Source organism: Mus musculus, chromosome 13, assembly GCF_000001635.26.
Source record: "Mus musculus strain C57BL/6J chromosome 13, GRCm38.p6 C57BL/6J".
NCBI lineage: Eukaryota > Metazoa > Chordata > Mammalia > Rodentia > Muridae > Mus > Mus musculus.
In genome coordinates this window covers 35,850,782-35,875,825 of record NC_000079.6, presented here as the reverse complement: position 1 = coordinate 35,875,825, position 25,044 = coordinate 35,850,782, and the positions used below count along the sequence as shown (strand labels likewise).

General features: G+C 45.5%; 1 protein-coding gene across 6 annotated transcripts in view; it reads right to left on the bottom strand.

The window, feature by feature from the left end:
• Positions 1 to 1,761: 1,761 nt before the first annotated feature.
• Cdyl (chromodomain protein, Y chromosome-like) overlaps positions 1,762 to 25,044 on the bottom strand; it is a 214,247-nt gene continuing 190,964 nt past the window's right edge. For 4 of the 6 annotated variants that reach the window (NM_009881.3, NM_001123386.1, NM_001378941.1 and 1 more), the window contains 5 exons: positions 18,907 to 19,163; positions 17,578 to 17,750; positions 12,417 to 12,627; positions 4,105 to 4,248; positions 1,762 to 3,314 (listed from right to left, as the gene is read on the bottom strand). In NM_009881.3, the coding sequence (NP_034011.1) occupies positions 3,156 to 3,314; positions 4,105 to 4,248; positions 12,417 to 12,627; positions 17,578 to 17,750; positions 18,907 to 19,163 (944 nt within the window). In that variant the 3' untranslated portion in view covers positions 1,762 to 3,155. The remainder of the gene's footprint in view (positions 3,315 to 4,104; positions 4,249 to 12,416; positions 12,628 to 17,577; positions 17,751 to 18,906; positions 19,164 to 25,044) is intronic. The other 2 variants (NR_166191.1, XR_382045.4) reach the window with 2 other exon arrangements.

Sequence of the window (25,044 nt, the reverse complement as noted above, 5' to 3'; positions counted from 1 at the left end):
AAGAGGTATCCCCAGAACATTAAATCTCAGCCAATGAAACTTCACTTCCGTTTTCCAAGGTTTATACAGTTCTCGGTCACCCCGAGTAAGGGGCACAAGCTGATTCATTGTCTGAAAGAGCTGTAACACTGAAATCTTCAGAGGAGCCCTTTCTCCCCACCACCCACATTCAACTGCTGGACTGGGATCCTGCCGAGCCACCCACTTAGCTTCACCCTTTCCCCAGTGTGCAGCGGAGCCCTGCATGCTGCTCTGCCTGGTGTGAAGTGACACCCACACACACCAGGAAGCAAAAAAAGAAATGGAACCCCAGGCATAGGTACATTTTGGGAATAGAAATCCACATTTTTTTTTTTGCTATTTATGATTTTTTTCTGTTTAGGTTGGATCCTTGAATCACAGGGTGATCAAGAAGTGAAGTTCTAAGCCCATATTAAAACCACCCACTGCCTTTTTCACCAAAGCAGTCACCCATTTCAGAAACACTTTTTAGAACACTGCCTAGAAGGACAGGGAGAGGCCAGGCTCCCTGCAGTAAGTACAGTTGGCCAAGTAACTTAGTGAGGGTCATTTTTTTAAAAAAAGATTATATGTAAGTACACTGTAGCTGTCTTCAGACACACCAGAAGAGGGCATCAGATCTCATTACAGATGGTTGTGAGCCACCATGTGGTTGCTGGGATTTGAACTCAGGACCTCCGGAAGAGCAGTCCATGCTCTTAACCACTGAGCCATCTCTCTAGCCCGAGGGTCATTTTTAAATGCTTGACTGGTACATGCATTTAAAATGATGCAGAAATGGCTTGTTGACAGACTAATTTTCTTATTAAGCTCAATGTTTAAGTTTAAAAAATTGAGCCTAACCAGGCCTCTATTCACTCAGTGGGGTTGTATGCTCAAAGGATGCCAAGAAGGGCTACTCTTCCCTATGTTGGAGAACAGACAAGTGGGCTGACTGTACCGAGGTTCTTGGATGCCTGGTCAGGGAGCCTTGTGTAGGTAGGAAAGGTCTGCTTTTGCTTTTAAAGCCACCCAGACAATTCAAAGATACAGTTTGACTGAGCAGAACCAATTTTCATCCTGATTGGACGTCCTCAGGCAAGACGAAGTCAGGTAGGCATAAAGGATATTTTTCTTAGGGTATGGCTACCAATGGCTGAGCAGAGCGGCTGCCCAATGCTCCCAGCCCCCATTTTCTTACAATGACCTGGAAGACAAGTGCTTGTGCTCAGTGTCTGCTGTGCTCTCTTAAGTCCCGGGTAGCACCTCAGGATGGGAGTGTCCAACTTCCCCAGGGCTCTCCCTTCCTTTCTGGACTCCCCCTGGGATGTCATTATCTTTTGAGATATCTTCCCACATATTATGGCACAAATTAGGGGCTTTCTCACAAGCTTCAGGTGATTCCCATCTTAGGACAGGAAAGTGACAGGCTGGGGCAAGCTGGCTATGAGAGACACAGTAAGAGAGGTCACTAAAGGTGCCCGGGGCCCACAGAGCAGGATTCAGCAGAGGAAGTGACAGACCTAGCATCAGTATTTTGTAGGTGCCAATTTGGTGAAACATGCCTTGCTTCCTGGTGAAACATGCCTTGCTTCCTGGAGAAGTTGCAGCAGCCATCCACGTGAGTGTGAGAAGGAGTAGTGAACAGTGGGCTATGGATCTGTGAACCTCAAAAAAAAAAAAAAAAAAAAAAAACAACCCAGAGAAGACACCTCCACAGGAAACCTGGCAGGGGAAGGACACGCAGAGAAACACTCCCAATGTGTTAAGAAATATTAGTTTTATTTAACCAGTTTTCACAGCTGAATATTTATTCTATAAAAACTTTACAGAGTGTACAGTTTATATATATAGTTCAAACTACTGAACCAAAGAGAAGGTCCCACAGATGCAAAAATACTGTACCAATCCATCCAAGGTAAAGACAGATGTACACACTGCACAGCGCTCCACATGGCCGGGGAGGCGTCAGTTCTGAGTATAAACTTCAAAACTGTACAAAAATAAGGTTTTTTATTTTATTTCAGTCTTCATACATTCAATATGATTGCAAACCTAGAAGCCTTAGTCATAATAGGCATCTGAAGTTAGTCCCCACACCATGGGGTACTCGTGAACACGAAACCGTGCGCAATATATGGCAGACATAAGAGCAGAGACTGGATAATAAATGTCAAATATAAGGTAGTTCTTTTCTGTTCTGAAAGGAGTTTACGTATTTAATAGTGTGCCAAGAGAATTTTAAATTAAATAAAATATATTCTAAGTGAACCTAAAAATTACACTTTATAAACATAAAAAATACTTTTGGTGTAATACAGCAATCATATCTGCAGATAGACAAACAAAACTATGCAAAGTAGTATTTCTCACCCAGCCACAAGGAGTACTTATGTAGTTATTTTTCAAAAAGGGTCAGAAAAACTATTTAAACCCACTAATGCTAATTCATAACTTAGCAAGTAACACTCGAGCTACGGAGTGACTCACAGACACTGGACCACCTGCTTTCCTCCAGACACTGGGCTCTTCACGGTGGCTGGGTAAGAATGGGACAGTAAGAAAGGTAGAGCGGCGGGCATTTCAGCAGAAACCCACGCCCCCGTGGGTGGGATTTTCCATCAGTGATGCTTTTTCTACCAGGTTGGTCTTAAGTTTGATCAGAACTGTTTTCAGCATTGAGGTACTCACACCTCCCCCTCCCCCCTAGAGGCAGGAACATGTTTAAGTATTTCTACATGTTTCAGTAGAGGGAGGGGGAGAAGGCTGGCTAGTATTCTTGAGGGTCTGTGATCTAGATTTAAGGAAAAAAAAAAAGAGTAAAACAAACATTATTTCAAACTCTTCTGTCACCCAAAATGAAAACATAATTCCTTTTAAAAACAAAAACAAAACAAAAATCCACAACTAGCTTACAAGAAAATTAGAGCTTCCAAGAGCAGCCTAGTGCTCAATTACATTTTTATACTTGTGTATACATGAGTATAAAATAAAGACGCTTAGACAAAGAAGCTTTGTAGTTATTTTAAAGTTACAGTACTTAAAAACTCCGCGGCAATAAATAGCTCGGATGTTTCCAGTTCTGCCTCCAAGCACGAGCCACTGCAGGACGACGTAGCAAGTGGGAGCCACCGATGTCCTGCTCAGCCTGCCCATCAGAACTCATCGATTTTCCTCTGTAAGTACTTTAACATGGAGTCCATGCCCTGGGCGGAGCCCCAGATCTTCTTCAGCACTTCACATTCTCTCTCATTGGCCTGCTCTAGCTCCATCTTCATATTGCAGCGCACCAGGGCTTTGGATTCCTCCAGGACCTGTAGCAGTGAGGGACCATCAGTCAGGGGACGGCTGTCTATAGGCACTAAAGCTTTGCTCACGTGCGTGCGAGCAACCACTAAATTATCACATGTCAGTTCTATCACAGGTTAGCACAGTTAGCCCTGCGTATCTGAGTTCCACATTCCTGAGACTCAACAACGCCAGACTGGAAATATGCAGAAAAACCAAACAACGTTCATGCTAAATATGCAGATTTCACTTTTCATCTAAAAATCTAGCACAGCCTTTACTCACAGTGCTGCACCGCGACAGCCACCAGAAGTCACCTACAGAGGTGACCTCAAGTGTATGCAGAGGTACACGCAGACTACAGCAGGCCATGTTGTGTAAGGGATTTCAGTGCTTGTGGATTCTGATCTCCATGGAGGGATGCGTGGTGGATACAGAGGGCTGTCAGGATATTTAACAGTGCTACTCAAACTTGAAACAGCCCAAGCTATTTGTTTGAGATGGTTTGTTACTCAGACCCACACCCACCACTGGACCAGCCCTGACACACCACTACTGCTGTGGGATGGCATGGAACCCAGTCACTGAAAACCCTGGCCTCCACCTATGGGTACCTAAGCACGTGACTGCACCAAAGGACTTTGCAGCCAGTAAATGGTTAGCACTGGTGGTGGCACCCGTGCACAGGACAAGGAAGACTAGGGGAACACATTGGAACACGCTGCCAGTCTAACTTAATCTCTGTGGAGGAAAAGCTTTTCATTCATTATTAAAGAAACAAAAGAAAACAAAATAAGACAAGATACTGTAACGTACAACTGGGTTACATGAAGCCAGCTCCTTGATTCGAACCATGACTTCCTGTGTGAAGGTTCCTGGCCAAAACACCTGGGAGACCAGACCCTTGCCACAGGCCTCCTGTGCCGTCAACTTCCGCCCACTGAACAGCATTTCATTCGCCTAAAAGGAAAAAGAGTTGACATGCTGTGAGACACCAGAGGGGATGGGTGGAGATGATGTCTTGGAACCCCAATCCTCAGAGACACAAGCTGAGGATGGAGTTCTGAGGGGGTCTACCTCATATCCTCTAGTGGTCACAGACCATGGACAAACCATGACCAAGTGGGTGGGTGCCAAGAGTAACACCATGGGCCAGTTAAAACAAAACAAAACAAAAAGTCATGATGTGATTCAGGTTCGCATGGACTTGGCTGAAATCCAGATTCGAGACTGTTTTGTGGTTAAGTCTGAGGTTGCTGGTGTAACTTCCCCTACATACGAATTTCTTCTTCCCACCCAAGGAAACTCCATTAATAAGAGTAGGTAATTTGTGTTCTAAAGGAACTGAACCCAACATAAAACTATGTATTTTCCACAAATGTTGTAAAGATAGTGGCATGTCACTGCTGACTGGGTCACACCTCAGAAGCCACACATTTGTCATTTGTCAGAGAGTGACTATCCAGAAGGAACTAGGTGTGGTTCTGTTAAGGATGTCCATTTTAAGAGGGTCTCAGTTACCTTAAGATTGACTGGATAAAACTAATATAACTTTGCTTTTAAAAAATGACAGAGGTATCTATTGGATTCAGGGCTAAGCTCAAGCCCTGGCATAAGGTGTACAGATGTCCTATCACTAAATGGCAGGGGAGGCAGGCTAAGACAGACTGTAAGAGTAGCTGACATGCCCGTGACCTGATTGTGGCTTGCCTTGCACAGATAAATCCTGCCGAGAGCCCGTGGTCCTGAGCATGTGCTTCTCAGCCATGGAGAGACACCGCAGTGACCAAACAACCGTCGGATCACACCGAGGATCTGAGTCTTGCACAGAGCAAACAGTACACGTTGGAGACCAAGTGTGGCAGCTGACTAGATGCCCTTTACCAAGGCAGACAGTGTATACAGGGCTGTGTGTGTGTGTGTGCGCGCGCACACACGCACACAGACAAGAACAGTTTGCAAGGTTTTGAGTTTATCATCTAAAGAGTAGCTAGCAGGCAGTCTGAGCTTAGTCTTGCACAAGCTCAGAAGCCTGGATTGTTCTCTAAATGGACGGCCTCTCAGTGAAAAGACCATCTATAACATGTATAAAACCCGGATGTGGCCTTATTATGGTAGTTAAGATCGTTTCTCCACAGGAATACTCCAGGGAGATGAGAAAGGATGAGGAGAGCCCAGCCCTCCTTCCCCTCTCAAGAGTTCCCGAGTACCTGGGATGCTCTTTCCCAGACTGCACTTCTTTAGTGATGTCACCACCACTCACTCATTCAGTTAAGTGTGTCCTCAGGACAGCAGATACCAATGAACCTGCCAGCAGGCCCAGCAAGGCTGTCTGAGCATTTCTTCCTGGGCTCTCCTGTGGTCTCCTCCAATCATTCCTTCTTCCCCACTTTGTTTTGTTTTGTTTTTCGTGACAGGGTTTCTCTGTGTATCCCTGGCTGTCCTGGAACTCACTTTGTAGACCAGGCCTGCCTCTGCCTCCCGGGTGCTGGGATTAAAGGCGTGCGCCACCACCACCTGGCCTTCTTCTCCACTTTTGAGACCCAGACCAGCACTTAACTCGGACTCCTGCTCCAGCCTCCTAACACACCCCACTTCCTGACCTCTGGATGGCAGCTCCCAGCTCTCAGTACCGCTTTCTTCCTGTGTCAACCTCTTCCTTGTGTTGCCTGTTTGGACCAATCACAACTGTCTCTGCTCTGGCCTACATTTTGTCCTGGCAGCTCATCTCCCGTCTCCTGGTCTGCCTGGCTCCACAAACATTTGTTATTAGACAGTCTTGTATGGTTTGTGTTTTCCCCTCCCATTTCACAGGGTTGGAATGTGTAGGACAATGAAAGGAATTTTAAATTTTATCTAAGAGTGTAAGAGACAGGGCTGATTCAAGGCTGCTAATGTATTCCACTTAAACAGGCAGTGAGTCCATTTAAGACAAAGTCTTGAAGAACCAAGGAATCCAACCACCACCAACAAATAAATACCCATTAAAAACCAACAACAACAACAACAACAACAACAAAAACCATTTCCTTGGGCAGACTAAATAGACAGAGCCCTACCTTGCCAATCTGCCGTGGTCTTAAGATGAGAAGTTTTAAAAGTGTAGGGAGGAAGATGGGCAGATCACACTGTTTCAAGATGACAGCTCTTGTGGGTGAATGTGGAGTTTGAAATCAGTCCCTGGCTTGGCAAACCTTCCTGTACGCACATACACACACACACCCACACCCACGATGGCCACTGGTTAAGCCTGGGTTATCCTTTCTGTTCCCCTTAGCAAAGGCTACCAAAGTGTCGTCTACTGTACTGGCCCCGAATGTCTCCTGTGCACACAGGTGTGTGGATTCTTGAAATGGGACAATGTCAAGGTGTATGGTGCACAGTAGGTACTCTATGGATGTCTGCTGCGGGGTGCAGGGAGGGTAGACTACCCACGAGCAGCTAAGCAAGCCAGTGTCTGGCCCCTGTGGGACACACTGAGGAAGGCTCACACAGCTTGCTTTCTCCTGACAGTTGGTATGCCTTCAGTAAACTCTCTATACCCCAAGTAGGGAAAACCAAACTTGTCCCACCCAAATTCACACACACCAAAACGCCACCAAAGGAAGTAGATGCTTTTAGCAGCCACAATACAAGCCACCTCAACAGCGGCCAGTCACTCGGTCAGTCACTCGCTGCATAGGCTTTAGTCAAACACTCTGCTCACAAGGTGGGAAGCTACACTGTGTGTGGCAGGCTCTAAAGCAGAGGTTCACCAGATTCTGGGGACATCCTGGACTCAGTGAGTGTTTGGGGAGGGTCCTGTGCTGGAGGACATGGAGTAGCAATAATGACTTCTAGTGACCAGTATCTTTTCGAAATGTCTCTAGCTAGACTTTCAAAGTAGGTAGGTGACAGGATTCTTTATTGCCAGAATTAGAAATAACTGTCGGCAAATGATCTATTTTAAAAATGGGTCTCAATGAACCTAAAGTTGATTTTGTATGTTAAATGTGGCCACAGCTGAGAATAGCTATACCATCAGAATCCAAGTTGAGACAAAGAGCAATTACTGCTCCGGACTATCTACCAAGGAAACCATCCAAAGAGGAGGCGTTCATAGGGACTGACTTCAAGCCATCTGGGAAATTTTCCAAGGCTAGTGAGTTCTTTAAACGGAGAGAGACAGACAGACAGAGAGAGAGACAGACAGACAGACACACAGAGACACGTGAGCATGCACACTGCAGTGTATTTCTTGAGAGCAGAGTTGGTCCATCTAAGGACAGCTCTCAGGCACACCTGCTGAACCATCCGTCTCAATGGTCCAGTGCTAATGAACTCTTGAGATGCCCACACTGCTGGCATCCTGCTCCAGAGCACTACAGCTGCTGAGTGGTCTCTGCCTGCCCAAGACTGCTCAATCCTTTTTTTCAGATGGGCTCTTCGTGTGCACCTTTGTCCATCACCCGTCTACACAAAGCATTGTCTACACAGGGAGGATACACTGCCAGAACTCCAAAGTAGGGAAGTCACAGGATTCTTTATTGCCAGGACTAGAAATAACTGCTGGCAAATAATCTATTCTAAACTAAAAACAGCTCACAATGAATCTAAAATTGACTTTACTGGTAATGAATGACCTGTGATTGTTAATCTTGATGGAATTTAAAGTCACCATGGAAACAAATGTCTATGAGGGGTTTGCTAGTTTACATCAGTAAAGTCAGAAGAGCCACCTTAAATGTGGGTGACATCACTCTCTGGGATGGGGTCCTGCAGCGAATAAAATTGAGAAATGGGACATTAACCTCTTTCCTCAGTGTGACTGATACCTTAAGCTCCTGCCGCCATGATGGACCACCCCCCACAACTGTAACCTGAAACAAACCCTCCCTTAAGTCATTGTCAGGTATTCTGTTCCAGCGATAAATAAAGCAACTCATAGGAGATTAGCCCTTGGAATCGGGAGTGGTCCTGTTACTGTGGTAACACTGATCATGTATGTGGTTAGACTTTGGGCTAGGAAATCCCTAGAATGCTGTAATAAGGGATTAGTTATTCTGGTAGAGTCTGGAAGACCAGAGTGCTGAAAGAGAAGTGGGGCATCGGAGGCCTGGCTCCCAATGTCTATAGGGAACCAGGTGAAAGGCCATGCGTGAGATTCTGGTCAGTGATCTGAATGCACTCCACTCACACTTCAATATAGAAGGGATTCATTTGTCTGCTGGAGGAAATACCAAGATAGACAAACAGCACACTGATGGGTGGCACTGATTCTGCTCACTGCTTTCATCCAGGTCCACACTGTGAGCACGATGTGGAGCAGAAACACCATGAAAAGTATGAGGGTTAATGAAGAAAAGGACATGTGCGAGTTTAACGTTAACAGAGACGGCAGATTCAATTGTTAGAGAGAAACCTGGCCCTCTGCAGAGACATCAGGAGTGGTGCCCTGAAGGGGAGACCTCCCTTGCAACACTAACTTCTCAGAAGGCAGAGTCATTTGAGAAGAGAGCCTGAGCTGAGAATGCTGAAGGATGGTTTCTCTGATCAAACCATTGCCTATGGAAGTGTTCTTTTGTGGGTGCCAACAGCCCAAACAAAGATGCCTAGAGCTTTGGTCCATAGGGACCAGTCTCCACCCACTAAGGGCCAGGAGCAGAACTTGGCAGCGTTGTCTGTCTAGTGCCTGACTCTGTAGGTGTAAAGATACATGATTGATAGGGTCATTGAGTCTGTTTCATGATTTCAGAGACAGGCAGTGTTCATCAGGATCTCAGGCCCTGAAAGGCGACTATAGGGACCTGACTATGAAAGCTCAGTTGTAATGAGGATTCTGGGATGCAGGAGATGGCAGGAACATGAGACTGTGTGTTGAAGGCAGCAGAGTTTGAGGCGCAGGGATGGAGAGAGTCCTGTAATCCCAATCTGTTAGGAGCCCAGATAGATTCTGTTGTCAGTGCCAGATGACAGATGCGGGACAGATACAGGATTTGGTGTTTGATGTACTGACTTCTGTTCAGTCATCTGCCTCCATCCTTCCCTGTTGGAATGTACTTATCCTGTACTATTATTACACGCTAGAACCACGCTTTCTCTTGTAGTATACGAGATTACCTTGAATTTCAGATTAGACACGGACTTTTAAAGTACTGAACTGTTAAAAGACCATGGAGAGCTACAATTGGACCGAATGCATTTTGCATTATGAGATGGTCATAAGCCATGGCCTGGAAAGTTACAGCTTAAAAATTATAGCTTAAAAGTGATGTTTGCTTGTCAAGTTGACAAGGAGTGGACTTAAGATAGCTAATGCCTGTTGTCAATGGGATTTAGAATCACCACAGAACAAAGCTCTGGGTAAGTCTGTGAGGGGTTTTCTAGATTATGTTAATCAAGGCCACAGGACCCACCTTAGCAATGGGCTACATCATTCCGTACACTGGGGTGCTAGAGAGGAATCAAAGCACAGCTTTTATTTTTTTCTATTCCCTGACGGCAGATGCAACGTGGCTGCCTAGCTGCCTCCAGTTCCTGCTGCCACCAGTGTCCAACCATGAGCCAAATAGTTCCTTCTATAAAATTCCTTTGTCAGTTATGTTATCCCAGCAACCTGTAGAGTAACCATGGACCTGTGGAGGCTGCCAGACTTACAGCATCACTAATTTGGGAGTTCTCCCAGGACACAAACTTTATCCCTGGCAAGTTCTCCGGGGAACAGACTGCCCTTGCTCCTGGGATGCCTCTAAGGAGGAAGTGGTCCCAGGCTTAGTGAAGGTGGAAGACCAAGGCTGCTGTTGGTGACAAGGGACAAGATACCATGTAGGTTGTGGTGAATGCCAGGAAGGCTACACTTCAGTCCTGGTGTTTTGGAGCAAGACCGGGCCACTCTAAGCAGCAAAGGATGCATCTAGTATCTGGGAACATTAAATGATTACCAGGTATATATATAAAATATGTGCATGAATGAAATGTTCACAAACGCAGTGTGTGCACTGTCAGCATAGATGAACCAAGTCTAGGTTAGGAGAAGATGGACCTGTACCAGATATGGCCTTGATAAGTGGCCAGAGACCTGAAGGTTGGGGACAATGGTATGTAGGGAAAAGGTCTGTAGAGAGGGAGAAATGGGAGGGAAAGAATGCAATCTGTGTCATCAGATCCATACTTCAGGGGCAATGAATTGGGTGAACTGACTAACACTGGCCAGTCGTGGTTGCTGTCCATGGTGGTCCTGGCACTATAATCATAGAGCATCTCATCTCAGCAGTGACGTGAAGATGTCACGTGACTGCTATGGCTGTCCTCCCAATGGAGATACTTGCATGGAATCATTCCTAAGGACACCAGCTCCTGGTGGTAACCTTCAGCCTGTCCCAGCCCATAGGACCTCAGGCTTATCAGGCTCGGCAGTCTAGAGTGCCAGGGCACAGCAAAGGATGCACAGGGATGATAGAACCACAGGGCTGTGTGGCCTGTGTACGCGTTTGAGGTAGAATAAGTAGGTGCTGTTTTCTCACTGACAGTACATCGGATCTTCAACAGCAAAGAGGCACTTCAGTGAAGCAGAAGGTTCACTGGTTTGCCTTGACCAATGACAGCCATTATGTTCTATGTGGGGCAGTGATTGGGCCTGAAGCCCTTGGAAACAAATGTCCCAGCAGAGTAAACACCTGGGCTAACAAAAGGGTAGCTGTGGAGGCGGCACTGAGACCAGAGAGGCGGTGGAGGCTGGCCTCTTCTACTAGCTTTCATTTAACATTCCATTAAATACTTTAATACTTGAAATAAGTCTAGACCTATGGAAAAGTCTCAGAAGGTCCCCTATATTTTCCTAGGTTGCATTCTTGACAGGTTGCATTTTATGATAAAAATCCAGAAAATGACCACCGGTTTCTCCTTACTCACTAGACTAGAAATGGTGCTGATCTTGCCAGCTTCCACACTGATGCTTTTTCTGTCACCCAGAAGCCCACTTAGGGTCCTGTCATTTATGTCTACTGCTTCTGAGGAACATTGCTCAGCAAGCATAGTGTGGGTCTGCCTGGGCCGAGTGAGGCTTTGTCAGAGGGTCCGCAGTGTGGAGGCTACGGTTGCTTCTGCATCTTCTCAAGTGTTCTGCGGCCCCTGTGCCCTGTTTACAGGTTGACCACTGTAAGGGGCGGGGTGTGTGTGTGTGTGTGTGTGTGTGTGTGTGTGTCACTGCTACGCTTTCCACCACAACCAACAAGAAGAAGCGGATATCTTTGCCCGTTCTTTATAATCCTTGGGGGGTTTTGATTGAAACGTCTTCTATGTAATCCCCCTTTCCAGAGTCTGTGCCAATGAGGAGGCCCTTGGGGATTAAATCGACATCTCTCCCTCAACTGTGCGAGAGCTGGGGCTCAGAGGCAAGGGCGGACTATGGTGGGCAGAGGCAAGTGGCCGTGCTTCCTTCTAAGAAAAGTCTGTTGCCCAGTCCGGGACCGGTGCTGGTGGCTGTCGGCTCCTCAGGGAAAGCATTAGCTGTCACTGTGTTAATGGACAGCACTCTTCCTGTGAGGCCCCACACAGTGACGATGGAACAGCCATGCAAGTCCACAGGGCAGGATATGTTTCAGAGCCGTGTGTGTGTGTGTCCAAGGCTGCATTACAGCCTGACTTCTCCTATCCAGTGTGACTGTCTCAACAGCCTGACACCAGGTACTCACTGTCTGAGACTTGTCCTGGCAAAGTCAACTGACTTCTGCTTTTGGAGAGCCCCATCCATTACATATTTCTTTTTCTTAGTTCAAATCTATAGTTGCTTGTCAAAACACAAGCTACAATATAAGCATGAACCAATACAGATAAATTTACTTAAACAGTTTTAAAAAACAAAACCATAAAATTGGGGAAACCTTTGCTTTTTCTATGCACACTGCCCCTTTTAAGAAAGGGTTTTTCGATGGATAGTGGATACCATGTTGACTATGCAGAGCTGTAAGCTCCTAGGGAACGGTGCACAGCAGTACATAGTTCATAGCATCCCATGGATCAAACCAAACTGTGTAGCTGGTATGGGAAGTCCCCACAGAATGGCATTCTATATACACGGAGTACAACAATATCAAGCTAGATTTCCTCAGGATGTCTTCTAGAAGGATTTCGTTTTAAATGGTACTCACAGATGCTCCTCCCATAATCTTGGGAAACATAACGGTAGAGCAGCCATCTGGACTCTGTCCGAAGGTGGTATAGGGTGTTTGAAACCAAGCCTTTTCGTTAGCCCAAACCACATCACAAAGAGGCAATATGGATGCTCCTAGTCCAATGGCTGGGCCATTAACAGCTACAATAATAGGCTTCTTAAACTGAATGAAAGTATTCACGAAGTTTCTAAAATAAAAAATAAATGGGGAATTACTGAAAACATTGCATATTTGAGCAGATGAAAAAGTCTATCATGGAATTCAATTAACCAAGATGTAAACTCTATGGAATTCATAAGAGATGAGATTTACATACGGTGCTCTCTAAAGCTGGGGGCCGTGGGTGATTTGCTGTATGTTGTATGTAAAGTTTCAAGACAGCCTGGCCACCACACATGGAAAGGTGTTGCTATAAGTTTAGTGCCTGTAGTTGGTACTTGGGCTTTCTAGTCAGTACCTCTTACTCCTCAGCCCTAGAAGATCCAGAAGTCCACTCACATTTCAGGAATTATAACCAACCAAGGATGTCTGATGTTGAGTGAACAACAGTGGATTAGGTGTCAGATCTAGTGTTGGTATGTGACTAGCGTCAGCTGTTATATGGAGATAACCTGAATCTATCTTACACTACATCGAATGACTTCCAGCAGATAAGAGATGGGCTGATTTGAGACGCTGGACTGGCAAATGAGGCTGCTAAGTCCTCAGAGGCTTGCTAGGTGGACTCTACCGAGTGCTGCAGGATACCCTGAAGAAGGAGCACAAAGATAGCAAGGCCCCCACAGGGGGTGTGCATGTCTAGCAAACCCAGTCAATGCTATCTGGGGGGCTTGCTTCCAGCTAAGGCTGGAAAAGCAAGTCACTTTCTGAATGTGAATGAGTGGTGTCACACCACATTGGGGATCCCTCTTGCCACATCTGGGAGCTGGCTATGTGTTCAGAGATGGCTCCTTGCTATGATTTAACTTAGTAGAGCAAAAAGAAAAAGAAGGAAAATAAAGCCTGGAGTCCCGCACAGGCAGAATGAGCTGTGATGGGGAGGACCTAGAGCTGGCCATGACTAGATTCTAAAGCCATGCCTGCTCTTAGCACTACAGAGAGCCAGCGAGCTGCTTCCCACAACTCACCAATGTAAGGTGGTGAGCCACCTTCTCCAAAAACCATGACACCTAGCAGTTTAGGTTGTCCCTAGTGAGATGACCGGCCAAGGGCTGCAGATTTTAGCAGCTTATTGCCAGGCTGACCCAAGCCTAAGCAGAAGACATGTAAAGTTCGTGGGATTTCTGACTAGACAAGACTTCACTCATTCAAATGAATGAGCTGCACTAAGGCATAATGAGGAAGCCTGAGGCACTGTTAGGAAGATCACACAGGGGCTGCTATCTGAAGAGAGCCAGACAACCTTCTGAGCAGGTGTCTGAAGCAAGCAGAGTCTTTACTGCCTTCTGAGGATTAAGGACCAGTAACCTCGGTTGGGACTACATGTACAATGTTGTTCCTGACAGCTTTTGGAAAGGCGACCGCTACAATGGTGGTCTCTATGACATGGAGCAGATATTTCTGAAATATGTGCTCTAGGTACACAGGGTGGCTGCCACAGTGTTGAGATCTAGAAAACGTAATAGGATGGTAAACTAATGTGAAAGGAACAATCATAATGCTAAAATAACTCTACAGAGAAATAATAAAAGGATCTATAATTTGTGTAATACTGCTATACCCATTTACATGTTTGCATAAAAATCAAAAGCTGAGCTTTATCGTTGCTTGGAATAACTTCAGCTGAACTGACTGACTCTTTGTGGAAGGGGTCGGAATTCCAGTCTGGAACAAAGATCTCCCCTTTTCAGTGGGAACTGACCTCTCTGATGTGTGAACTTAACAACAGATAAAGACAAGGGCCACACAGAAAATCCCCAAATCTGCACAGCATCCTGCCCAGTAGAAACTTCCCAGAGTCATGCTGGCTTAGTCTTGTGAGCAACTTTGGGACACAATGCTCCCTGAGGGGAAGGTAGTGACTGTCCTTGAGCCTTAGTGGGAGCCCTGAGAGCCAGTGTCAGGGGAAGAAGCTGGGTAAAACTTGGTATTAAGCAAAATTCCTGAAGGGAAGAACATTTCCTAATTCAGAGAGGTAATCAACCACTAATGTTAGATAATCACACACAAGGCTGGGAACTGTCTGGGGAAAACGAGGACGTGGAATTGTTCCCAGCCAGTTCGCTGCCTTCTCGGCTGGGCTAAACAGGACTGAGTGGAGGAGGCCATGCTGGGGCAGCAGAGGTGCCTGCTGGGAAGGAAGCTCCTGTGCGGTTCACAGACCTCAGAAGCCAAGGCTGTAAATAGACTCCTGGTCCTTGTGCCTATAGCGCCAGTGTCCTGGACATTTTATCATAACGAATCTGTAACATGGCTCTCAGCCCAGGGGCTGACTGACTCAGTCTTCCTCTTGCTCACGTTTAGGAACTCATGACAACGAAGTCCCTTTGCCTCATAGTTTTACAGGGTCTGAGACAAGGGATACCACAGGGACAAACCCAGCTGAGCAAGAGAAAGGCTAATGGAATCTGGTATGACTTACTAACTACCTGACCTGCCAAAGTATATCAAGAAAAATTCCTATCAACAAGAATATATTTGCCTAAAGACACAGGTAAGTTTTGATGAAGTAGGATTTGGCTGTTCGTTTGAATAGCAATCCAGTTCTGTGGTGGACACGGGGAAGCTGGGAACCAAATGAAGAAAACTAACCTTTAAAATTACCTAAAAATTCAAAAAATGAGATTATTTGAAATAATGTCTTGATTTTTTTCCTTTTCTGTTTTTTCCTAATCCCAATACCACTAATCTCAGCTGCGGTCCAGAGTGACTTATCACTGGTGGGAGGGAGGGAGGGAGGAAGGGGTGAACCTCAGAAGAGTCACAAGTGGAGCTCAAGGCAAATGGACCTTGAAAAAGAATCCAAATGGTAAAGACACTGTCTGGCAATCCCTGTTTTTTTGTGGTTTTGTTTTTAATATCAGGCCAAGGCTACCAGAATACACATCTACTGTATGGACCCAGTTTGAGCACATGGAACAACACTCAAAGCTGCCGCATAGCGGAGGATAATTTGTGTATAAAACTGAATCTCAAGTTGCTGCTCACTGATCCCAAATGGGGGCCGAGCATAAGGAAGGAACATCCACTGGTACATTCCCGCTGGCACAACTGGTAAGCGTCAGACTGCTATCTAGGTGTTTCTGGGGTACTGATCTGTCTGGGACTTAGGCACATGATCAAGCAATTTAATTTCCAAAAAAGAAGACTGTGCCATTTACTATAAGCCTCAAGTTATTTAGGAGTCCAGAAATAACAATCCGGAATAATATTTAGTAAGATTATATGACCTCAAAATTCTGAGAAAAAAAAAAAAGCAATCAAGTTACGATTACACTGAGAAAGATAGTCAGTAGTCACAGTCAATCCTTTGACACTGTGACACGATACTGCCACATGCACATTTCATGCCCGAGAATTATGCAATTAAGTTATTAAAAAACATTAAGTTTTAAGTAAGCTTATAATTTTGTGTTTAGCATTCATAGCTATCCTTGGCTGTGTGTAGCCCATGGGTTGGACATGGTTGAAACAGATGGTGGGCAGCCTCCTAAATCACTGTCTACTAATTTTGAAAATGATTAAATATGTTGTGTAAGGCCAAGGCAATGCCTCATAATGCTGAGGTCTGGGGTTACAGGGCCTGTAGGCAGTATCCACGAGAACAATTTGGGTGATCTGTCAAAGAGATGATTTGTCACACCCCAGACCCATCAACACAGGAAAGCAAATGAAAGAAAGTCCACTCCATTCTGTGTGTCTCCAGTTGGTTTATAGGGGACCAGAAAGTCCAGTGTCACTGCTAAACCCACTGACTCTCAGACTCTCAGCCCCAGTCTACAAGGACCTAGGGGTTTGGGAGAAGGTGCTGGACTCCACTCTCATGCTTGCAAGTCTTTGCATTTGCAATCTGCTACAAATTAGACGGGCACAAAAGGGTACAAAAGGGAGTCACGTGAGGATGTCGTCCTTCTAGAAGTGGGCAGGGAAATACAGACCTTCCTAGCTAGGGACTGGCTTTACTCACTTTAACTAAATTCACCTCTGAAAAATGAAGACACCTTTAAGAGCAGTGACAGATAATTAGCACCGTAAAGGAGAGGTGCTTTGCTGACAGTGGGATTTGGAAGGCTTCTGAACTATTAGGACATAGTAGTAAAGAAACCAGAGGGGAGTGGGTGTGTCTCCAGGTGTTAATATTACAGGGAAAAAAAGCAAGCTGCTAAGTAGCAGAACCAAAACTACCTTCCATTACTTGTACGTATCCATTTCAAAACACTTAAACTGAGAACGGCATGTTGATTATAACTAAAGACATGCTGTAGACTTGAAAATGGTCAAGAAAATGAATTTCAAGCTGGGCATGGTAGTGGCTTGGATATAACCCCAGAACTTGGAAGGCTGAGGCAGGAGGATCATTAAGTTCAAGGTCTGATTGTCTATGTAGCAAGACCTTGTCTCAAAAGAAAAGTTTGCAATGCTCTCACCACAGAAACGCAAGGGACAACTCAAATGATTTAACCACGTTATAAGGCACATGTCTCAAAATACATATTTTTATCATCATTTAAAAAATTAAAAATATATTTAGAAAAGGCTGAGAACACATGCAAAAACTAAGGAAATGGGGCTTTAACTGCATCATTTGCTTCTCCATGTGGTTGGAAGGGGGTTGGGACAACAAACAAGAATGTGCACTACTTACACTAACTAGAAAAAAAGAAACACACCCACCGTGTGAGCTTGTGGGGCTGTCATAAAGCCTGGACAACACAAGAGGACAGCAATCCGTATGTTGTTGTTTGGAGATAATACACAGGCTAAATTATTGCAATGGTCCACAAAGGCCCAAGCTTAAGCCATCCCTGAATTCTGTGATAGATGCAAGGCAAGTATTCCTATTTATTAATTAGTCTTGCTACAGTGCCTTTCAGAGGACGATGTACACTTTCCTCAAGGCTTGTACAGGCTTGTTTTCTCAGAGACTGGTACCCTGCAGCACCCCAGCGATCCACTGAAAGCCCCCATCTGTACATACCTGATAGCGTCTGCCATTTTAGTGCTTTCTCTCTTTCGGTCATCTGTGAGGCGCCGAATAAAATAAATAAAGTCCAGACCACAGCAGAAGACGCTGCCCACGGCGCTGAGCAGAACCAGCTTGCTGTCGTCGGCTGCAGCTGTGCTCAGGGCGCTCTGCACTTCTTTCATCACCTGGAAGTCACCACAGGTGCAAGCGGTCAAGAGCACTTTGGGTACAGAATGCTACGAAGCACTTTTTAATGGGACAGTCTAGGTCTAAGATCAACGCCACCTCCAGGCTGGTTTCCACCCACCATGACTGTCAGTAAATACTCTGTATGCTTTTCATGTTATCCAGCCAGGGCTTATGGCTCGAGGTTACTGTGGTGAATTACAATCACTGGTGCAAAGGCACGTGAATTTACATCACATCACCTGGCTGTTCTACACCCACCTCGGCAGACGAGGCAAGGCACAGGGCTGTTTCTGGAACTTCTAATTCGGACAGCAGGTGGCAAATTCAGCCAGCTTCAAGAAATGTGTTCAGTTCTGGGGCTTTTGGCTGTTTTTCTTAGCCACCTAACACCATGGGGACGCACCAGTGTCAGAGGGTATGCACCACTTGAAATGACCTCCAAGAAGCATCAAAGGCACTCTGCAGTCTAAACGTGGACCAAGGACCAGCCTTTTGTGATTCTGGCCAGATCCCCATTTGCCTAAGATGTGCACAATGGCAAACAAGCAACCATAAGAACCGAGGTACAATGCAAATTCAGACACTGGATTCTACAGCCTTCACAGAATTGGTTTCCAAACTCTGAATACATTACCCAGGGCCACCGAAAGCTCCCTTACTTATTAGTTAAGTGCTTGCTGACAAGGCCATGTGTCTGCTATAATGTGGATGGCATCTGCACAGAGGGGTGATGGTCAGAGTCCTTAAAAGGACTAAGACCTAGGGTACTTCTATCTGGTCTGAATAAAGAACCCATCAAGATTCTGATGAAACTTTAGCTAAAGCAGATTCCGTGTATACCCATCTCCATGAGACTTTAGGGAGGCCGCAGGTTGCTGCCCTATGCTCTACAGATGAGTTGGGAAGTGGGGGAACCAAGACAGGAAGGATGAAGCTACCGTCCCCACTTCAAAAGCATAGTTCCCCACAATAGGAGAATGGAGTAGCTCCTGAGTATCCTCTTCCCGTGACGTGTCACTACGGCCACAGTGTGATGAGAAGCAGCTGCCATCTCCCCAGAAGGCTTAGAAAGATTGCAGAGTGTCACTCTGCAAAGCAGGACACTAGGGCATGGAGAATCGTGAAGCCACAGCCTGGGGCATTGTCTCTCACCTCTGGGTTTAGTGAGTTATTCTCTGACGATTTTGTGGATAACAAGATGTGGGTGAAGCCATCTTGCTTCCTGACGACAATATCTCTGTATCTGTAGGCACTCTCTGTCTGCCTCACACTGAAACGCAACCGCTTGTCAAAAGGTTGGTCTCTTCTGTCGTCAATAAATTTCCTTTTCCCGGCTGTCACTCCTGTTACGGATGTCTGTATGGTGACTGTTCCGTTGGCTGCTAGCGCATCCATGAATGGAGATGTACCTGCCAAGAGTTTGAAATCACAGTGGTCTGTGACATCCTACCATCAACCAGTCCCCAGTGTGGCCTCTGAATCAGACAGAGGCCCATCGCAAACCCAGGACTTAGCTATTAGAGAATATCACCAATTAGAGGCTTGCCCAAGTTCACTTTTAAAGAAGCCACAGCTTTGCTTATCTGGTGGTCAAGAGAGAAAAATGTTGGACACGCACACAAGCAAAAGTGTTGTAAAGAAAACGTCAAAACCTGAGCCTTGTAAAGAATGCAACTTAGAGCCTGGGTCTCACAGAAAACACACGCTCAGAGAATTTGAAAAGGAAACGAGACTGACTGAAAAAGACTGGGATCAACGTTACTTGTTCTAAATCTAAGGGGGACCAAGAGAGACAGAGATGAAGCCGCATGCTTTGGCAGGCCTATGGAGAGGTGGCCACTGCTCCTTGTGGCTATCACAGACAGCAAGGACTTCTTGCTCAGTTCAGGCTGTCCCAGAAGATGCCTACTAGGTCAGTCTACTGGACCCCACTCCATTTCACCACGTCACTCACTTTCTGAGACAATAAGCTCTTATTATGTGGCTCTGAACCCACAGAGTCTTCTGCCTCTGATTCCCAAGTGCTAGAACTAAAGGCATGTGCCCTGACACTCGGCTTTCAAGTTTAAATAAGCACAGGTCGGGGAGGGCCTGAAGATGGCCCTCCTCTCTCTAGCAATGTCCCATCATGCACCACTGCTCCTCAGTATCAACATGGATGCGGTTTCAACCAATCCTGGCACATGGTTCTTCAACTTTTCTTTTCAGTGTGAGAGCAAACCCAGAGCCTCATGCACGCTGGGTACACGCTCTACTACTACGCTGCCGACTGACCCTCAACATTTTTTGTTATAATACAGTGGACAGTAAAGTACCTTGACTGTTACAACAGGAGGAAACACCTCCACCTGCTTCAATCTGGGCAATAAAAACCACTCAATTCTCACTTAATCTCTTGACAGGTCTAAACAGGTTATAAATGTATATGGTTCAAGAATCTAAAGATGGAGGCTGCAGAGATAGATGACGTAGTGGTTGAGAGCACTTGTTGCTCTTGTAGAGAAAGCGAGTTCAGTTCCTAGCACCCACAATGCTGCTGACAACTACTGTGACTACAATTTCAAAGGATCCTATACTCTTCTAGACTCTTTGGGCATTTGCTCTATGCACATATACGCATATATACGTGCTGGCACTCTCATATGTCTCATACACATAAAAAACACTCATACACATAAAACTTTAAAAATCTAAAAATAAGCTGAATGTAGTGGCATACACTGGCCACCCTGGCACCCAGAAGGCAGAGACAGGCAAATCATATATCTGAGGTTATAGGGTGAAACCCTGTGTCAATCTCTGATTCCCTCATCTAAAGCTATAGCAAGATATATGCTAAAAAGCCTCTTACCCCACTACTGTACTCCAGGCCAGGGTTTCTAAGGGGTCCTTCCAGATTGTTTACATGGGAAGAAACGAGTGTTTCTCCTTCCCCCATTAAAGAACAGGCGCAAGAATACTACGTACGCAGGGTCTTATGCACACTGCTATTTTTGCTTGTGTAATGGTACCTTGGTGTTCATTCTCTCAGAACAGTATTTGTTCATTGGAATCGCTGTGGGCCACATTAGAATTTATTTTCCCAATTCCCACTGGAAAGAGCACTACTGTTCAGTGGGTTAATTCTCTCAACAGTGGCCTGGATCAGTCCCAGGAAGGCAAATCCAGACTGCATGTTTCTAGAAGATTTGTAACCTGAAGTTTTTCATTCCTGAAAAGAACAGCCGACAACGTCACCTGTCAGGCAGGATGTTGCTGAATCACCCTGAAAGCTTTTTAGCTTCATTCTCTTTTCTGCCAGATCATCCCCAAGCAATGCTCAATATCTGTACTAATGGCTTGTGCCCAAAGCACTCTCCACTTGTGCTTTCCAGCACCATTCTCTGTTGGTGTGCCCACCAGAGCTTCTCTGGTCTACGCTCGCTATCCCTACTTCTTCCTTGGTTATCCACTGCCTGACTCACTTTAATATAGTCAAGAGGACAGCTAATTTCCGGAGAACAGAGAGATGGATGGGGAGATTCTGAACTACTGAGCTCAAGTTAGCAGGATAGGGGGTCTTCACAGGGGATCCTGGTGAGGAGAGTTGGAGACACTGGCTTCCCCAACTTCCTAGTGAAGATACTCATGGGAAAATGCTCAGGGGAGGGGCTGGGGCCTCCAGGATTGGAGACCAGTGTATGTACGGGAAGTGATGTCCAGAGCGGATACTGACAAAGCAGGCGGTTACCTTCACAGGAAGAGCAATGGTCTGCTGCAAGGTTGGGAACAAGGCAGCCTTGTTTGTACATTACATGCACTTACAGCAATGCTATAATGAAACCAACTACATTTTACAATTGGCACACACTACTCATTTAAAGAACAACCCTTAAAGCTAAGAATGAGGGATCACTGAAGGCTGTATCAAATATAATCAACTTGCTGGGCATGGTGACACATGCCTTTAATCTCAGTACTTAGGAGGCAGAGAAAGGAAGATTTCTCAAAGTTCACGACAGTCAGGGTTACAAAATGAGATCCTGTCCAACCAACCAACCAACCAACCAACCAACCAACAGCTACTGTGCATGAAGGCCCTGCTGATTCCAGAGTCTGAGAACCCGCATGAGGCACATAGCTATGCATTATTTAGATAGGAAGTGCTGCTCATGTAAGACTGAGCTTTGGCATCCCCTGCCTATCCTGACTGCCTATAGCATTTGTGCATTTCTGCATCACTGGGACAGTCAAGCCATGTGCTCTTCTTGAGCCCATCCGGGTTTGTCTCACTTCCTTACCTGCCCTAGATAACAATAGGGTGTTTCTATACCCTCTTTACCAGTCCACTTTAGATCCTGAGTAATATATGCAGAGATCTGGTATTATTATTAACAAGCTGACGACCTGAGCTATTATAACCCGCTAAGCTATTTATCCCAGCCCCCCGCCCCTTGTTACCTGCAGTTTGATTCTTGCACTGGTCTGCTGTTCCAGGTGTGTCTTCCTGGCAAATCCCGTGGCAAACACATTTTCTGGGTCCTATGCCCTCTCTTTTCTTTCTCTCTCCTCTCCCTTGGACCCTCCCATTTGAATCTGAAGTCTCATCCTATTTTCTTCCATGCAGCTAATTGGCTGATCAGCTCTTTATTGACCAATCATAAGGTGATGGAGAAGAAGTTTAGAAAACCCCAGGACAGGCAGTGCCTCATAAAAATAACAATACCAAAGTCCAGCCTGTACTCTACTTTCTTCCAGATGGAAATCAGCATTAGAGTAATAACAAAGACAGCCTTTATACAGGGCACAAAAAAGGTTATCCCTAGTCCTTCAAATGGCTAAAAGTTCTGGTCTTCAGGAAGTCATGCCAAGTTTTTCCATGAACCCACCTTGTGCTGGTCCCTCACCATCACCACCTGTACTCCCTTTATAGAGTCCCTAAAAGTTGTTTTTCTCAGCACACTTTCACATTTATTTACTAATGGCATATTCCAGAAGGCCTGTGAGGGTGGGGTCATGTTTCATTCACTCCTATTCACAACACTCCAAGGGCCTTCGCCTATTCAACAGTTATTCACAAAGCTAACCCAGAGGCAGCAGCAGTTCAACATCCTGGGGCAGAACTACTGTGTAACAAAGTCCTCCACATTGCAACACTCTAGGGGGCACCCAAGAAACCAGGAAGAAAGCAAACTTCCTAGGTTGCAGACCACTCCCCAACCCTTTAAGTCCTATAGGGCCCCTCTAAAGGTGAAGTATGCAATAGCAAGTGCCAGAGAGAGGGGGAGAGAGGGGACACCGAGCTGTGGGGCTGCCTCAGGCAGTGCAGTAAACTCCAGGAACATGGCTTTGGGTGATGCAGCTGCCCCTGTAACAACCCCCGTAGACTTCCTTAGCCAGACAGGAAACCTCTTGCCAGTGCTCCTTGTTCACTGCTCCACAGTACAATCACACAACTGTAATTTCCTGCTGGTGACTGGACCCAGGAAGAACTATTCTTCACACCATAAACAGATCATCCAGTGACATCCTTGATGATGTGAGCCGTAAGCCAAACAAACCCTCTCTTCTCCAAAATGCTGCTGGTTACGGTGCTCATCACGACAGAAACCAACCAGGACAAAGAAGTTGCCAAAAATGTTTCTTATTATGCCCATTTCTAAGACAAACCTAGAAGAGTAAATAGTTGTATTTTCAAAAAAGTGAGTTTTTTTTTTTTAAAGTGAGTTTTAAGATTGGAAAATCTGTTCAAAAAACAAAACTCCCCAAAACCCAAGTCACGCCTCCGAGGCTCAGGATGATGCACATGCTCCTATGAAGAAGACCTCAACGTTTTCTATGTCAGGCAAGTCGGAAACCTATGGACCCAGGACATTTAACAAAGATCAGTCAGGATGCATGTGCATCACGTGTGCATACACAGACACGGGCGAACCATGATTCTCACAACCTGGGGCTGTGAGACACATTCTACTTACCTTCAGAACTCCAGGGAAGAGAAAATGGAATGGCACTCTTAACTAAAGCAGAAAATAGTAACCACTTGGACTCATTATAAGACAAATATCCCACCTCTCCCTTATTTCCATATCGACAACAAAAATGAATAAAAATCATTTAGAATATACTGGAAATATCTTCAAAACGAGTACTGTTTGAGAAAATACTATTTCTCAAGATGAAACAATCTCTCAGCAGAAATAAGGCAAACCATAAACAAGAAAGGACAACCGCCGCAGCAGCTACCTTAGAAGCATGTCTGCTTAAATCAGTGTCCTATGGCTGTAGCAACACAGAGCAGATGCTGGGCCAGCAGGACAGTGCCAGCCTAGCACGCATGAGGCCTGGACTTCACTCTCACAGAAAGGTTGATTTTATTGCATGGTTATGGAGGTTTTAAGTCCATGATCAACTGGTCCCATGTCTGGGGGCTGTGGCAGGGCAGCGCACCAAGGTGAGAACACACGGGGCAGGCAGTGTTCACTTCACAGTCAGGAAGCAAAAGGGGAAAGCAAGAGATGAGATTCCCATGCATCTTGAAAGCATAATACCAATGGCCTTGACCTGGTAGGCCTGGGTCCTACAGGTCCCAGCAGCCCTGACCTCAACACATGGAGGCGGGAGGAGGGACAGACACTCACTTGTGGCACTATAATCCTGTTTCATTAACAGTTGTGTAAGGGCAAGAAAAACAAATACATATTTCACATTCTAGTTAATAGTTAGAAAATACCCATGAATAAGGCCAAGGATGGTGGCACATGCCTTTAATCATAGTATTCCAGGGTCAAAGATATAGACATGTCTTTGTGAGTTCTAGGCAGCGAGACCCTGTCTCAAAAACAAAACAACCAGGATAAATAGATGCCATCAAAATTTTGTCAAAGATTATTACAAAAGAAAAAAATAAAAATAGAACCATGATTCTTGAAAACACCAAACACTTTTAAAACATCTTCCAATTTAAGTTCTAGTAGACTTCATCAATATTTCTAATAAAGATTTAACAGGAAGACACACTATATTTTTTCAGCGAAATTAAATGTGCCTTACTAGTTACATAAGACTACACAGAGTACATGAGTTCTGGTAGAAGACAATGATAACAGTTTAGATCAGGAAACACAGGAACCAGTTAGACTGCCCTGGACCATGCAAGAAATGTGAATAAAAAGGGTTTGGGGGCCAGAGAGATGGCCCAGTGGTTAAGAGCACTGAGCTGCTCTTCCAGAGGTCCTGAGTTCAAATCCCAGCAACCACAGGGTAGCTTACAACCATCTGTAATGAGATCTGATGCCCTCTTCTGGTGTG